The 18,190-nt window shown below is 36.3% G+C and overlaps 2 protein-coding genes across 2 annotated transcripts; one reads left to right on the forward strand and one right to left on the reverse strand.

Annotated features, from left to right (window-relative positions):
• Nucleotides 1-11,347: 11,347 nt before the first annotated feature.
• On the forward strand, nucleotides 11,348-14,236 carry LOC126657401 (uncharacterized). The gene is made up of 3 exons (XM_050352078.2): nucleotides 11,348-11,726; nucleotides 13,559-13,697; nucleotides 13,858-14,236. Exons 1-3 carry the CDS (start codon nucleotides 11,406-11,408, stop codon nucleotides 14,040-14,042), a joined length of 645 nt encoding a protein of 214 aa, XP_050208035.1. The 5' UTR covers nucleotides 11,348-11,405; the 3' UTR covers nucleotides 14,043-14,236.
• A 1,444-nt stretch (nucleotides 14,237-15,680) lies between these two features.
• LOC126654838 (U-box domain-containing protein 26-like) lies at nucleotides 15,681-17,273 on the reverse strand. Its single transcript, XM_050348830.2, has one exon. It carries the CDS (start codon nucleotides 17,018-17,020, stop codon nucleotides 15,884-15,886), a length of 1,137 nt encoding a protein of 378 aa, XP_050204787.1. The 5' UTR covers nucleotides 17,021-17,273; the 3' UTR covers nucleotides 15,681-15,883.
• Nucleotides 17,274-18,190: the final 917 nt, after the last annotated feature.

Genomic DNA, 18,190 nt, shown 5'->3' on the forward strand with positions numbered 1-18,190 from the left:
AACAAAGTCGGAATGAAGGTAAATCCAGATAAATTCGGAGTGCAAGAAGGAAAATTCTTGGGATTTATGATATCCCACAGAGGAATAGAGGCGAACCCTGAAAAGATCAAAGCGAAAATGGATACGAAGCCGCCAAAGAACATAAAAACAACATCCAAAATCTCAACGGGTGAATCACTGCCATCAGAAGGTTTATATCTTACTCGGCTAATATTGATAAAATTACCAACTCGTAATACTCGGTAAATACGAGATCGATCCCACGAAGAGTGAATCTAGAGTGATTGACGAGAATGAATTTTAGTTGCTATTCAATTCGTTTAGCAAATCAAGAATCATGAATTTGTTTCGAATAAAAGAACACATAATTGAATCACTAATTAAACACGTTACTAAACTAAACAATCAACTAATTTAATACAAGATTTAAATCAATAGGAGTAAAACGCTTAGAGGTTGCTAGTCATACCAAAATGATATCTAGGTAGTTCGGGTCAAGGTAATAAGATCTTAGGCTGGGTCAAACTATTCTACGGAACCATTTCCGCTCTCTCGAGCCGGAAGTGAACGAGTCGAATCTTAATTAACAACAACGAAATCTAATTCACTCTCGTGCTCATAGATTCCGATAGAACTAATCAAGTCAACTAATCAAGCAAACTTCACAACCAAGATAGACCTAAATCACGCTAGTGCATCTAGGTCTAAACCATGTACTTCCCTAGGTATAATCTAATTAGTTAGCTCTCTCTCTCCTAATTAAATCACACAACAAAGATTAAGAGGCCAACCTAATCTAGACAATAAGCTCAAGAAGCACAACAACCAACATAACCCAAAAACCCTAACCCTGATCACATATCTGACAAACATGGTAATCATAACAACCCCTAAACGAAGGGTCTAGCCACTAACCATCATCATAACACAACCAATTAAACAATAACAAAGATTAATCATAGAGTAAAGAATAAGTACCTTGGAATATTCAATGAACAATAATAGCATCAACAAGATAATGAAGCTTTAATAAATAAACTACTACTTGTATTGATTAACTTTCCCAAAATAGCAAAATCTGGAAATAAACTTGAAGAACACTAATATCAAAGATGATCTATTACTACTTTAAGCAAGAACAATAAGAACAATACTAAAAGCTAGAGAGAATGTTGCTACAATAATGAAGGGTGACTACTATTTTTTATCAAATCACTCTTGACCTAAAAAAGAGATAAAATGGTTTATATAGTGTTTATAAATGAGGAAATAGGAGACAACTCATAAAAGGGTGCTTGGCCAAATGAGGAAACCATGTGTGAGTGTTGACAAGAATGCTGAGATTCCCCTTTACTTCATATCTCAAATCGAGACATGTGACTTGTGAAGTTGTCTCAAATCGAGACAATCTTTGAATTAGCTACTACATTGGCTTCTCAAGCGTCTCGATTTGAGATGGACTTTTAAGTGGGGTGTCTTGATTTGAGACACCCTTTGAGCTGAGGGAGAATTCTTTGATTGCTTCCGACTTTCGCACTCAACTTCCACTTTTGACGATTCTTCACTCTTTTGGCCTCAAAACACTCCACAATGCTCTTGATTCCCTGAAACGTACACACGCGCTATAAGGTATACATTATCATAGAAAAGCGAGGTGAAAACATACAAAAGCATGCAGAATAGCACTCTAATTATAGGAGTATTTTACTCATATTAAACCTCCTCACGCTAAACTCTTGCTTGTCCTCAAGTAAGAACAAAGCTCACTTAACAACTAGGAATCAAGACTTAGCAAAAACCGACTACTTGTCAACAAAAGTACTCCCAACCGATGAAGATGCAAATGCAATTGTCTAGTGTCAACAACTCATGATTCATGCAAACAAATGAGGAATGCAATAGATAAGATATACGAAGATGGCACTCAAGACAAGCCAACAAGTTTAACAAATATTTTCAACGGCAATCACGAGAGTACTATCATTTAAGGACATGCGAGCATTTGGTCATTCTCAAAACATGAACACAATGGCAATCACTCATAAGCATTAAACACTACCAAATATTTCTCACAAGATTTCGCTCTCACACTCAAGTGTTTAAGGTAAGGAAATGAAGCACATAAAACACGGAATTCCCATAGGTTTGCTCACTCCACTACTTAGCTCGGTGATCGACAATTATCATATGGACTGTTACGGGTTATAACGTGGCCAAGGGTCGGGGTAGGTCAAAGTTGATATTTAGGCTAAAACATAACTTGAAACTAGGTAATACATTAACATCAAAAACTTGGGCTAGCTTGGAGTTTTAGCACAATTGAACTCTTATTACATTTTAATTCTTTATTTCTTTTTCTTTTCTTGCTTTCTATTTTTGTAATTTTCTTCTTCTTTTTTTTTGTATTTTTCTTTCTTTCTAGACATAGAATTCTCTTTTAAGTTCAAGTTCAAACTCTTTCATTTTCCTCAAACTACTACCTCAACCTCCTCACACTAGTTCTCAAGTCAAGTTTGGGCATTTAAAGTGGAAATGGAAGAACGAGATTAATGAGTGAATATGGTAATATCAACAAAGGTCTAGGCCCAAACTTGTATTTTCTAGAGGTAAAAGGGTAGGCTTTAAAGTGGTCTTTAGAAATGGTTACACCTAATGCCATACTCATCTAATCATCAATCACTCAACAATGTAATCTCGAATGGACACCGAGCAAATTCTAGGAATTCCGGAACAAAATGACACTCACAATAATCAATTAGGCTCAAAATGTTCAAATAAAAGTGGTGTCATGCTTACATGCTTAAGTCCTATGAATTCATGCCAAAATATGCTCATATTCAAAGTGACACAAAAATTTCAATTTAAGGCACATATCATGAATCTGAATCAAGTACCTCGATCATGTCCAAAAATCACATAATTATAATGTCCGCTTAAATGCCAACTACATATGTCTAATTCCATTGTATTTCATTAAGCAAACATCAACCATAAATTACTTAGACTAGACAAAAGCATTTAGACATTCATAAACCGGGAGATACTAATTGTTGACAAATTTTCGAAAAGTGCATAAATTCTCATCCCCATAAACATGATTGCAAGACAAGAAATTAGTGCTAGGCAACACTACAACTACACACTATCAAAATAACAAAGCTTGCAAGAATGTAAACTAAACAATCCAAACACAAGAAAGCAATAAAGATAACATAAATAAAACTCTAACCCATTCACTTTTCAACTCTTCTCACACTATTTCAATGCCATGTCCACATTGCAATGAAATAAAACAGAAAATTGCATGAGTGAGAGTTGGAGAAAGCAAATCTTAGAGTTCAATCGAACTCGGGTGGCTCGGGTGAAGGAGTTGGAGACGGGAAACGCGGACCGCCTTGAGCATTATAAAATTCTTGCACTTTTTGTTCGTGCCTCCTTAGTCTAGCATGTGTCATATCTTGTTTGTACTCCATCCTCTTCCACATTCTTCTTTGTTCCTCCAAAAATGCCTTGTGGGCCGCTTCAAAATCATAGGGTGGTGGTTGCTCCCATTGGACACCCTCCGGAACACCCGCTTGCTCTTCTCCGCCCTCGGTACTAGTGTCGGCCACATGCTTGTCTTTCCTTCGAGGTTGCTCCTTTTGCCTTCTCGGAAGTGGCTCCTCTCTTGGTTCAAACTCTCCCGCTCTAGGGGAAGGGATTCCGGGGTGACCCTCCTCCCAATTATCTCGCATGTACTTGCCGAGAATCCTTTGCTTCCTTGCATATTCCCCATGCGAGAGGTGGTCTATATCGATCAACTTTGGAGGTAACAACTTATACTTGCTCTCATCAAATTCGGGGTCTTTCCTTGCCAAATGCATCACAAACCAACCATGACCTATTTTATTCTTCTTGTCTGGAGCTTCGAGCAACATTTTCATGAACCGGTAGCCGACATTGACTTGTATGTCCGGGTTGGTTTGATCCTTGATTACCCTAAGAATGAGCAAGTCTGATCTCGTCATTTTGTTGTACTCATGGCGCCCGGCATAGGTGTGCGCATACCACTTGAGCAAAACAATTGAAACGATGTCCCACACCTCATTAAGCTTGGCATTATGACTATCATACACCGCCTTTCCTGATGCCCCGTTCCATGCTAAATTGCCATCAAAGTCTTTCGGCATGAACTTCAAACCCATATCCCACAGTGAAAAATCTTCGATTAAATTTGCGAGTGTACTCCCGCTCCTTTCCTTCAAGCCGAAAGGTGATGGTAGTCTCGCTTGATGGCGACGATTTGATCGTTGTGAAGAACTCATATGTAAGTGCCTCATAATACTCATGCGCCAAAAAAGACTCGTTCGAGTCCTATCAAATCTGACAAACTCGACTCAAGCAGTTAGACTCGCTGGATTCATAAAATGAAATATAAAGAATCAAAATTTATTAAAGTTTAAATTAACTTTGCCAAACGGGAAAATCAAATTAAAACTGCAATCAGAAACAAAAACAAGAGTTTAGATTAACTCGGAAAGTAAATGGAAAACGAGAGAATTGAGGAATTTTTCTTTTATTAAAAAAAGATGAAATTACAGGAATTATAAAACAAAAATAAAAAAATACAAGGAAATAAGCAAGCTTTCTTAAGAGTTTCGGCCTTCTGCTTATCAAGTTTTGCCTTAACTTCATTGGCCAACGACGCCGGATCCAGCTGATTAACGCCCGAGAGATCAACATTGGGGTTCTGCTCACAAAACTTAGCCCCAATCGTCAATCGATAATGAGACATCACTTGAAAATAGAAAAACCCATACTTAAAAAGACGACGGCGAAGTCGCTTTTCCTCCGTCTTCAAGGAGTCACTCTCCGAGAAAACAAAAGAAGAAGAAGCTTTCAGAGACCCGAGTCTCCAAAATAGCAATCTCCTTCTCCATGGGGGACTTCGAAGAAAGGAGTTGTTGGTTAAGAGCTTCCGCCTCACTCAAAGAATTTTGGAACTCTTTCTTCTCAGCCTCCAAAGAAGAAAACTCCTTCTTCAGCTTGTCTAACTTCTCCACTGCAGCCTAGCGACGCCTCTCTAACACAATCATCGCCTAGATCATCTGAAATTATAAAATAACTGTCAGATGAAAGAAAAAATTACAAATAAAAGAAAGAAATAGACATTAACCGCAAAACCGCCAAGACATGCATAATCAACCAAGTCCTCCTCGTGCTCGACATCCCCCTGAACTAAAATACATGGAGAACCTTGGAATTGGAAAGCCTCGGAGGATCCTGCCTCTCTGCCCACTCGTCAAGCTGTCACACACCTCGAGGAGTAGAAGTTTCTTTCGGAGTTTTCTTTTTCTTAAGCCTCTTGGCAGGGGTCGGATCAAAATGATCCCCTGAAGAATGCTTTTTAAATCCTGAAGCCGTCCGCTCATCTTGAATAACCTCGGGTACCTTCGAAAGATACAATAAAACCTTTGAATCACCCACCAAGACACCCTCCGAATTCGGACTCGGAACAGCAGCCGGAAGAGGCGGAACTCCGCTGGTCACCTCGCGTTCGCGTATGTCGACAGACATGTCTACTACAAAGTTTTCAAGAAGGTGATTGAGGGAAGTAGACATCCTACAAATAATGAAATAAAATAAAAGTTAGAAAAATACCTCCAACAGAAAGATTCGTCAGAGGCGAAGCACGATGATTCAATAATCGTTCTAACAGAACGCTATACTTGAGCTTATTAGCCTTGCATTCTGACAAAAGAGATTTGGCAAAGTCCTTCTCTTCGTGAGAAAGAATAGGAAAAGAAGAAATAGACACTTTACTATCGGTAAAACCCTAGCAAAAAGAAGAAAAAGATTTATGCTGGACCAAGAAGAATTTAGGGGTCCAACCTTAAGGGAAAAAGGAAGAACAAAAAGAGAACGATTCGGCCCACCACAACCAAAAATGAATTCCTCGTCCTTTCGACTAGAAAAAAAATAAAAATAGTTAAATAAACTAAGAGAAAAAAATTTGACCGCGAGATTCACACGATTCAAGAAAAGAAAAAATCACCTGTACAACGTCAAGGTGAAACTGGCCAGGCGGAACACCTAAATTTTCATAAATATATTTCAACAAAGGGTCTAAAGGAAATCTCAACCCAGCTAAAAGATAATCGATAAAAATAACTATTTTTTTAGGAGAATTGGAAATATGGTTCGCCCTATATCTCAAAGCAGGTCTTAGAACCAGAAAAGTCATAATTTTGAGAAAATTCAACAATTTTTCCAATAGATAAAGAGCTAGGAGCATGCTCCAAATCATTGCGAGCAACCCGAGTCCCTTCGACTTCTTGAGACATTTTTTAAAAATGGGGAAAACAGCGAAGAAGAGAAAAAATTAAATTAAAAAAGATCAAAAACAAAGAAAAAGTGAAAACAAGTACCCATAATAGCAAGATCAAAAGAAAAATCCAACAAGGACAAATGGAAAATAAAAAAGCCAAAAAGAATCAACCAAAAATCTAAATGTACCTGTAAATTAAATAGGCAGGATCAAAGGAGATATATGTAGCAACTCTTAAATGAGAAATCTTGAAATGTTTAAAAAGAGTAATCCATAAATCTAAAGCTTTGAAAGAAGAATTCGAAAGAGAAGATATGTAAAAAGAAGCCAAAACAAAAATATATAGATACTCACAAATCGCCAAACTACAATGATGAGGATTGAAAAATCGAAGAGACAAAACCCTAAGTATCACAACAGATGATCGACACATGTCAAATAACGAGACACTTGTCTCAAATATGGAAATGCAAAATAACGGATGATTGACACACGTCAAAAAAGGAGATATGAAAATCTAAACAAGCAAGTTAAACGACTCACTAAAAGATGAAACGACTCGCCTCAAATCAAGCTAAAATTACTAAGACACAAATACCAAGACTTCAGCTCACTTTGGGGGGGGGGGGGGGCTAATGATAGAAACCAAATCCCATCGTAACTATAGTTGAACCGAGTCGCATAAGATACACCCTCCGGGAGAATATCAGTTCTCGCTCAATGTACGAGAACCCGATAATATCAGTGCTTGAATCCATGAGATTCACTGAGGCTAAAGATTAAAGGAAAAAACGTGTCGTCTAAGGGAACCGATATTCATGATGACTCGGAGAAAACGCGTCGTCTAAGGGATTCGCCAAAAGCCTAAATATATAAGGAATCTTATCATTAAAGACCGAATATATGGAATATCTTTCCTATTCGGATACGAACTCCAATTTAGGAAGATAAGCTTATTCAGGAAGATATTCCTCAATAAGACTTCCTCTTGAATAAGGAATCACTTTCTAATTCAAGCCCAATCCCTATTAAATAGGAATCAGTTTCCTATTTGAAGTCTACTAGCTATTCTCTCAACTACTATATAAAGAGTTGGAGGTATATGCCTAAGAATTAATTAATTAATATACTAAAAAGGCTGCTTAAAGCTTAAACTGACTTTAGCACCGAAGAGTGAATCGGACAACCCGTTAACTTCTACCCTGTTTTGCAGGTTTACTCACCGGATCAGAAGGCAAACTCCATCAATTATAAACATAAAATCAACATGATATAAACACAAAATTGACACTGTAAATTACAATAAGTTAATATCATTATTGTCTTCTTCACCAGTGCTAAAATTAATAAAATATCAACCGAAATCAACACAATATCAACACTGTAAAATTATAATAATTCAACATCATCATTTTTATCTTTTTCCGCAGTGCTAAAATCAATAAAATATTAACCAAAAATCAACACAATATCAACCAAATGTCAATCTAAGATTAACAAAAAAAATTAATATATCATTATCTAATATCAATTTGATTTTAATTTTTTTAATTCATATTGAATACAATATTATCTTATTTATCAATTCAAAAATCAATCAAATATCAACTGAAAATCAACACAAGATCAACATAAAATCAACATAAAATCAACAATGTAACATTATAATAATTCAACAATCAATCATCATCAACAAATAGTGTTGCAGAATTAAAAAAAATACAAAAATACCACCAAACACAGTAAAAATGAAGAAATAACAGAATTGTATTCCATAAATTCACAGAATTATTTTATATAACATGAAAGGTAGTATTATATTTCCTGAAGATAAGTTTTATATATGTTTAATGGTGAAAAATCAATGTTGCATAAAAACAACAACAAAAAAGCGAATTGTAGATATGAAAGGAAGAAAAAGAACGATGATTTTTTGTACCTCGAAATCTGATCATATGCCTTCAAGGAATTTCTTAAAATCGTTAAAAACTTCTAATTCACTTTTCTCTTATTATTGTTATCCATATAATATCTAAAAAAAACACGAAGGCAGCAGAACGGCGAGGGTACAACAAAACGATGATGAAGGCGGCAGCTAACGAGCGGCACTGAGATTTAACTAAGGATGACGACGATGAAAAAAATGGAGGATAAGTAGTCATGTGTGTGAGGTAAGAGAGGAGAGATAATTCTGAGCCGAGAGAGGAAAAAAATTCAGAAATTATGAGGTTTCAATATTATGAAGGGTTGTAGACACCTATTTTTCGGACAAGTAAAAAGTGATAAGAAACTGAAGTGTCCAATGATGATTTTCAGAGAAATTTGTCCGGGTGACGATCTTTCGATTTGCTTACTGGAATCTAAGCAGGCATAATCTGTGCACAACTGCAAACTTGGAGGATTAAAACGCAATTAGGCGTAAATAACTCATAAAAATCCAAACAGATTGTAATCTAAGTCCAGAAATTAGACTAATTGCAATATCTTAGAAGTGTATGGATCAATTTGCAAGTTTTACGGCCCGGAATTGACCATGACAAAACCCATAGGACTTTAGTAATTTTTTTGTGACACTTTTAGGCAATACAATTGACTTTTAGCATCTTTTTACTGAGCTATTAATTCCAAATCCAAAAATTAGAATTAAAATCCTAATTAATTAATTAAAAGTTAATCCAAAATATTTCTATACTTATCACTTAACACTTCTTTAAACCTAATCCAAACTCTAAAAGAACAAACCTGTAAATACACTTAAACTAACCCTAGACCTAATTAGACCACTATAAATATAGCCTTAAGCCAGCCTGGCTAAAAATGGCACACAAACCCTAGAAATCAATAAGAAAATTCGCCCCCCCTTAGAATAGCATATCCGAAAATCGCAACATACACACACAAAAACTGCACCAATTCCGCTCATAAAAACACTGATACGTGTTAATTCTTCAAGAATGCAACATCCGCACGGATTCGAAGCTGGATTCCGCATCCACTTCGCCAGCAAACGAGCCAAGCACTCCGAACGGTTATTTCTTGAGGACCCGTAATATTATTCCTTTGATTTTGCATTAAATTGTATGCCATATATATCATAATTGTTGTGATTGTGTGTGTATGTTAGCTTATGTGTTATTTTTAGCCATATAATTGCCATACTAAGCGTAATTGTTAAATTGCCATGGAATCGATAAAAAGGCATGTTAATGACTAAATTAATGTGTTTAATGTGTTCAAATCAGGAAACCCAGTAATTTGTAACTCTTAGGATGCATGTTAGGTGTAGTTTTGAGCTTGTTTGCCATGAAAATCCTATTTCCGAGGTTGCTGCCCATAAAATATTATTTATTTAAATGAGATTTAAACACTCGAAAAATGCTATATTTGGATTCCTTGTTCGATTTTATGCGATTTTGACTATTTTTGCATGAGAAACGGACTTGAAACGAGTGAGAACGAAGCAAAACAAAAATACCAGAACTACTGTCACGAACCGCCGCCGTCGACCCTGCAACCGGCGGCGCCGCCAGAACAAAGTGGCGGCGCCGGCAGGTCATTCACACCGGCACTGTGTTCTTCGTTCTTCAACTTTCCAGAATCAGACTCCTAGATCTTCCAAACTTCGATCCGAAATTCAAAACATGTTTCTGGGCTCATCTGCACTCCGAATCAAGCACAGTTTGAACCCACATGTAGATAATTTCATGTACATTAATATTATGTATTGCAACGGGCTAGACTCGATGCAAAACGGACCCATGAGTCTAAATATATAGCATAGTGTATAAACCGGGCCTACGAGCTCGAGATCCACAAACCAGCAACTTCTAGAGCCAATTCTGGGCTAACCCGAACTCGGAATCGACTCTGGATCAAACTAGTAGAACCGGATCGACGAGACGCAATCTGATCGAGAACCAATTCTGACCAGACCAATGGTCAAAAACCGCGCGAGTGTCAGGCACTTAAAGTCAACGAGGTTAAAAAGTATTACTAACCTTATATGTATATCAAACTGCCCCTGAGCATGCCTGTGATGTTTATTGCTTTCCAAAAGCATTCCAAATCAATTAGTAACCAGTTAAAGGACTAATCACTGAAAATTGGCCTATTACTGCAATTTTATCACCTAGACATCGTAGGACTAATACGAAAAAGTAGTAATAGTTGTATAGGTTTTTCAAGACTTATATAATAAAATCAATCAATCAAACGTTTACATCCGGTGTGGGCTTTGTGCATGTAATATATCCAGACCAGCCATACTTTTGCTACTTGTTAGAAACCTCTAAGGTTAGATGTATGTTTAGGAGTACCTACTACTTGCCTCAAATGCCAGTCCAAATCGAGTCATATGCGGGTCAAACCTGTTTACTGCTTCATCCATATTTATTTACAGCTTTTATATCCTATGAACTGCATATACTGTTGAGATGAGAATAAAATGAATATGTCCAGTAAATAAAGCCAGTAACAGATAAGCCAAGCACAAGAGTTTCGGGGAGGTCCACGAACCCTAGTCTTTGGTCCGATGCACGATAATCTTACTGGAGGCGAGTAAAAGTTATCTAATCGGTTAAAATGCATTCCCTAGTTGAACTAGGTGCCAACTCTATTTTTCAAACCATTTTCCAGATCGAGAAGTCAGCTATAAGCCATGGGCGAGCAGCTCGCGAACCCCGCTCCGCTCACAAAGGTATTTATAAAAAGCATATAAATATAAATTTCTTTTCTGTCTCCCGTAGAGAGTTGAAAATTTCCATATAAATGTAAACATTATGACAATCTTGGTTATTTATGAAAAAAGCCCTAAATTTAAGCTTAAGAACCGCCCATGTCGCACACCTCTAATGTTAATAGAATTACGAAACTGCCACTACGCCACTTTATGTTCTTTTTTCTACATGAACTTAAAAACCGTCTCCGCAACCGCATCAGAAACTCTATAAAATAAAATTAACTTTTTTTTAAATACCATTTCTACTACTTTTTATTCTAAAGAGTTATTCTAAAGAGTGTCATTAGCTTTTCAAATACCCTTCAAATTCTTTTTTTAAATACTCTTTATCCTCAAAGTGTTGAGTTTTGCCAAACAAAAATGGGTGCATGTAAGGCACCCATTTGTAATCTGCAAGTGCCATCGGCTCCAGTCCCAAGAATCTCCGGCACCACCGCAAGGCGGACATTCCTCTTCTCTCTGCCGCTGATTGCGAGTAGTGCCACTCTTAGTTGTAGTACTGTTGCTGGTTCTTCTAGTTTAGGTTTAGCAGCTGAGAGCTATGACCCACTCACCCAAGCCGAGAAAGATGCCAGCCAAGATAAATCCCGCAGAATATCAGAGGCTATTCAGTTGCTTGACAAAGGCAGGGAATTCCAGGCTCAGGGTGACTTCAATTCAGCTCTTCTCTATTTCACTCTGGTAACATCAAATATCTCCAATTTTCGCGTTTTTTTCGCACTGTAATTAGGCTTTTCGAGTTTGAATTGTGATTTAGGTTTTACATTTGTTATCTTGTCTTATTTCTAGATGACTGATTATTTAATATTTACAGTAGTTTCTATTTTGCTTGTCTTTTAATTGTTAGATTGTTTTTCAAACAAGCATTTATGTTTCATTTCTATAAGCCATAACATATAACAAACACACCTTGGAAGTTTTACAAAATGGAACCAACAATTGCGGGTTTTCGTTAAGATGAAAATTTGATTATTAGATAGTTCTTTAGTGTAGTAAGCTAAAACGCTATCCAGGTTGCAAATAGGCGAAGGGGATAAACATGGGGAGACTTTCTGCACAATAAATTTGGACAAGTTTGCGTGTGTGTGTGTTTGTCTACATGTAATTGCGAGAAAAAGAGAAGCCTTTGCAATTAAAGATAAGGTATGAAAGTTAGTAACTGCAGATATGAATAATGAGGCTCTGCCCGTGTGTGTTTCGTGGGTTTGAAAAATTACAAACTAGATGCAATGCAAGAAGAGGTGAATAAAAGTACCTATCAAGTTTAGGTTATGTTTTAAATGGTTTCTCATTGTCAAAATAATTGGCTTGGTGCCACGTGTGATTATTCTTTACCTTGGATTAGTCTCGATTCTTCAATTTCTAGATCGAAGCTATTGTGCATTTACTTGGATAGTAGAAATTGAGACCATTTGGTACTCTACTAAAATAAAGTTTTAGAAGGCAATATTTGGTAACAAAAGAATACAATAATGAAATATTGAAATTTTAATATCTCCAATTTAACTTTAAATTTTCATATTTGTTCATATTCTTTTTATCTGCATGTATAATTTGCAACGTCCAATGTATTTCACAGCAGTCACTGATCTGATTATATTTTTTAATAGATGTGAATAGGAGAATTGAAGTTCAGTTTTGCAACTTTGCATACATAAAATGTGATGCAGCCCATGGACTGATATCTTATGTTAGGGTCTATGGTGCATCAGTTTATATGTCCGAACAAAACTGCCAGCAACGCATTCTTCCAGTTATGTATCACACTATATTTTATGCAGGCTCTAGATGCTGTCCCAAGAAAGACAGTTCCATTGAACTCTCCCTTTGGTGTTTTGCTTCATACCTGGATAGCTATACTAATGAGCTTAACAGAAATACATGTTCCGTGGTCCTGGAATAAGTCTATGATATGCTTGTATGTGGAAATTGTAAAAGGAGAAAAATAAATTTACCCATGGAGTTTGTGCATGTAAAAACAATTGACATAAGCATATTGTACTATCACACGAGAAAAATGTATAATGATTTTGTTTATTATCATAAGATATTTAGAAATAGTATAAGTTTATTTTCGTTCAAACTCAATAAAAAAATTATATTTGTCGATTTAGCAGGCCAATAAACACCATATCTACAATATGCAGAACTGTCTGAACTTGTCCTTTTTCATGCTAATAATACTACTACATTCAACATTGTAAAGTATATATAAGTATCTACATGCATGCTGAAACAGAGAGCAAATTGATGTTAATATTATGTGCTCGTTTGTGATGACAGCCACAAGCTCTTCATTTTACAACAAACTTACTTATTGAATATGGCAATTATTTTTTTGCCATCCCATTATTTTCTTCTCTGTGCTAGTAATTTCATGTCTATTACAAAGCAAAAACTGATTCGCAATTTGGTAGCTCTTTGTTCCTTCTCCAGACAATGCATGCTTATTTTTTCTGTACAGTGTTGTGATCATGATTCAGTAATATTAACGCTTGTACATATTACTACAGGTTATTGATAAATATAAGGACTTTGCTTTCTCGGAATACGCAAGAGTGGGAAGAGCATTGGCCCTTTATGAGGTTGGGGACAAACAAGAAGCAATTGCTGAGATGGAAGATGTTTCAATATCTTTGAAGGGATATCCTGGTAATTTCTACTACTTTGTTTTGCATTTTCATTCGAGGATATGATAGATTTTCGATCAGAACAAGTTTGAAATAATTTTGCAATTGCATTTATTTTAGTTAGTCTTGTTTAGATGTTTGATGGTCTGCCATTAACTAGCTGGGTTGTTGGCATTTGACAGAAGTACATGCAGCTCTTGCAGCAGCCTTATACGTGGACAAGCATTCGCCCCTGCTAGCCGAGAATCAATTCACTATTGCAACTCTGCTAGATCCTCACTACACCGACCTTTCATATGTTAAAGAAACTAAACATTGGCCTCCAAGTTTGGTTAGTTCTTTGCGACGCTTCATCACTTTTTCCTAGTAGTTTAAGTTATAAGCTTTCAACTTTTCTTACAAAGTGTCAACGTCATGACCATCTTGAATTGCTTGATCCTGTGTAAAGCACGCTGTTGATTGAAACTCGTATCACAGACCACATAAATTGTAAAGTATATTGAATATAGCAGGCTAAACATAATGTTCAAGTTCAAATTATGAATTTTGTTGGTTTGACGATTCCCAGCCTTTTGGCTTGCTATGTCAATTTTCATTTTGCGGCAAAACATTATTGCGCTATGAGCCGAGGGTTAAAAATCCGAGTGGTATCAAACCTTTATCCTACATTTCAATTTGGCACTAAAATTTTAATTAGCATCAAAATGGTACTAAATTTTTAAATTTTATTTCAGGCAATGTACCTCATCCCTTTTTGATCTGATATGGTGACAGCTGAATTATATTATTAGAATATGTTGCCACTTTGGTTGTCATGTTAGTCCTAATTTTGAGATGAAATTTTAATTTTTGATGTCATTTTGATACGAATGAAGCGAATTAGAATAAAAGGTAAAAGTTTGGCAGCACTCAAGACTTTTATTGTAGAATTAAATAAAATGAAGGGAGAGAATTTGTGGTGTTTAATATGTTAGATTTATATTGAATTGATAATGTAGCATGCGGAGTAAAGTTATTGGTGTAAATGTAGGGTAGGCCTAAGGAGAATTTGTTTGTGGAAACAAATAGATATTCTTTTTAGGTTAAATGAACAAAATACCCCCCACCTTTTAGCCCATTTTCAAATGCACCCTGACGTTGCAATTTTTTCAGTTGCACCCTAATTCGCACATTTGGTTTTCAATTCCACCCTCAAGTGCTAAATTGATATCTTCTCCATTTGAAAAAAGTTAAAATAAGTCGTCCATTTTTAACTTTTTGTGTGGAAAAGAGTTCAAACGAGCACTTTATAAGGGTCTTTATGAATTTTTTCCGAGTGAAAAAGAGTCCAATTTGATTTTGAGGGTAGAATTGAAATTCAAAGGTGTAAATTAGGGTGCAACTGATAAAATTACAACATCAGGGTGCAACTGAAAAGGGGCTAAAAGGTGAGGGATTTTTTGGTGATTAAGCCTTCTTTTTACCTTTGCGGCGACTGCGAGTCACTGCTACTCCTGCTTTATTTTTTTGGTTGCCCATCCGGGTTTTAGTTTCGCCCTGACTAATCCGGATCCGACCCGCGTCTCGCACCTGATATGGTGGGTGAGTCTCTCAGCGAGAGTTTTCTGCATTCACAAGACTCGAACCCGAAACTTTGCTTAAACGATATCAAGCCGCTTACCACTTGGATCAACTCCAGTTGGTCTCCTACTTATTTATTACAAAACCAAGATTAGCTAGTAACATATCCTATTCCAAACAGGTATCTTAAAAGAACATTATGCAGACAAATCCGCCGGTTTCCAGGAATAAATTCAATGATTTCTTGCAATGTTCTGTTATATTTTTGAGACAATGCCAAACTTCTTTCCATCTATTAGGGTACATTTATCTTTTCAACAAACTATCAATTCACAAAATTTTAAAAAATATCATTTGCAATGTTTTCTAATAATTGAGTCCAATTTCAACCTTGAACTGTAGCATTCAACCAACAGCTCATGGTTGATGAAATGATCAAACCAGGGAAGCTATAAAATAATTTTATTTGGGAAAAGTACAATTAACGATACTTGATTCTTTATTCACAAAAGTACGAGAAGAAAAGACCCACATAAGAAAGGAAAACATCCCATATGACATAAATAATCTTGAGAGAATTATCATTTTGGTCCATAAACTTGTATTTCATACAAATTAGATCCAAATAATGTGACATAGATTGTTTGGTTATTGATTGCAATTGGATCTGAGTAGCTGAAGCAACAACCTTGCTTTTGATTTGGTGGTGCAACTGCACTGACTCTGCAAAAGCAATAACAACTGAGTCAAAACTCCAGCACATATTGCTTCTTCCCTTGCCTGTAATGAGTGGCTACATAGAATGATGAGTGACCTCACTGCACTTTCACTACTTTGATGATCAGATACCCTGAAAACCATCTTCACTATACCCCTTATCCCGTTACCATCCTCGATTACGGCCTCTTTTCCGCTCTCTACCCCTAATAGAACCTCAATCGTTGCCATGGCGCTTCCCGCTAAGTCTTCACCATTACATATGTAACTCACAAGTCCATTCACTACCCCTTCTTCTACCATAATCTCCCTGTTCGTTTCCAACGAGCATAATGCAGATATCGCGTTGATTCCGCCCCCAAATTTATCTTCAACCAGCTGAACCAGAATTCGTAATAGTCCGCGGTTTCTGCCTAGCATCAAGCATAGCTCTCTTGTATCTAAAGATGATGAGATTGCCTCTATAAGATGGCACAAACCAACCTTGATTTTGCTAGTACCGAATTCGAGCAAAATCTTGAACGATTCCAACTTCGATTCTTGGCGTAGAATATTTAAAGACTTGTGTTCTGCGAAAGGAAGCAGCTTCAGAGCACAACAAAGTGACTGCTCTGCAAATTCGATGCTTTCTTGGGATATTTGAGGCGCTATTTCTTGAAACAGGAGTTCCAAAAGCAATGGGAAGAATCCCGAGTGAACTAAACATAAAATTCTGGAGGTGGATTCTTCGGATAGAGCTCGAGTTCGTTGAAGGGTCTCATACTTGTCGTGCAAGGTAGAGTCGTGAGATTGAAGCTGATGTTTTAATGATGCTAGAGAATCATTAATGCTTAGTCGATGAATACCGAGCTGAGGTTGCAGCCAATCATGAATCAAATGACGAAGAGTGTGATTCGGAACCATGGAAAGATCATGAAGCTTCTGCATTGTAACAGGGCATGTAAGATTACCAGCAGCAACCCATTTTTCTATGCTTGATCGATCGTAAGTTTGGCCTGTGCAAAGAGTGACTGGATCTTTGAACAAGTCTAGGCTAATTGGGCAAATGAACAACTGGGGTATACTCATTTTTCACCAAGAAAAAACAAATACAAAAGTATTACTAGTTGATTGAAGGTATTGGCTAAAAATTCACAAACAAATGGATTTCTAAGCCTTTTTTTTCTCCTTGCTTTATAAATACAGATGAGTTATAATAATTGCATAAAAAAGGAGAAAAGAAATTGATAAGAGACAAAGATGACCACTTAGCACATTCTGTAAGAATTCAAAGATCAAAGTAGTTTGAAAACATAAGCCAACAAACACTAGAGAGTGAGTAGGGCCAAAAATGGGCCATGCGATCATGACACTAAGAGACTGCAGCTAATGATATATAAATAGATAAGGGTTTAAATATCAATTTGCCCCCAACTTTTGAAAATTGATTTCTTGACTCAACTTTTATATATATTTTAAAATTTGGATGAAATGTTTTTTTTCTTCTAATTTCTAATAAAATCAAGTGAATGTATTAAATCAAATTACCGATAGAAAAAAATAAATGTGAAACATTGAAATAATTTACTAATTTGTCGATGAGCCTTTGGAGGATGTTGTGATGTAAGAACTTTATTTGAAGAGAATATAAATCTCTCATGCTGGTGTGGATCATGATTGTTCTTCTCTGATAGAAATTGTGAGTCAGTTTCACCGTATGCAATGAAAATCTTTAGTTGGAACCCCAAAGAAATAGAGAATCCTTAAACAATACACGCCTTAAAGTAATATGTTAGAGATCAAAATTCCAATATTGTTTTTATCACGGAATCTCGTATTAGTAGGTCTAAATGCAATTTCCTTAAGTTTTATTTTCCTAATTTTAATTATTTAGCTGTTGATGCGTGAGGCAGGAGTGGTGGACTGATATTGATGTGGAAAACAGAATTCTCTATTAGCATTTCCAGTTTTTCTCGAAATCACATTGATTGTGAACTCGAGGTGTCAAACTAGGGTGGGAAATGGCGAGGTTCTAGAATTAATGGTGGGCCAGAATATGGAACTCGACAATGTACGTGGGATAATTCAGAGACTTCACTCGGTCTCCATGGTCCTTTAGTTAGTTTTTTGCGACTTCAATAAAATTCTTTAGAGTAGTGAAAAAAATGGGTGGAAGGCCGAAAAGGTCTCTATGATATAAGTGTTTCGAAGAAATATTGATGAGTGTGCCTTGACGGACTTTGGTCGGTCTAGTTATTT

The sequence above is a fragment of the Mercurialis annua genome, linkage group LG7 (assembly GCF_937616625.2).
Source record: "Mercurialis annua linkage group LG7, ddMerAnnu1.2, whole genome shotgun sequence".
In the NCBI taxonomy this organism is placed as follows: domain Eukaryota; kingdom Viridiplantae; phylum Streptophyta; class Magnoliopsida; order Malpighiales; family Euphorbiaceae; genus Mercurialis; species Mercurialis annua.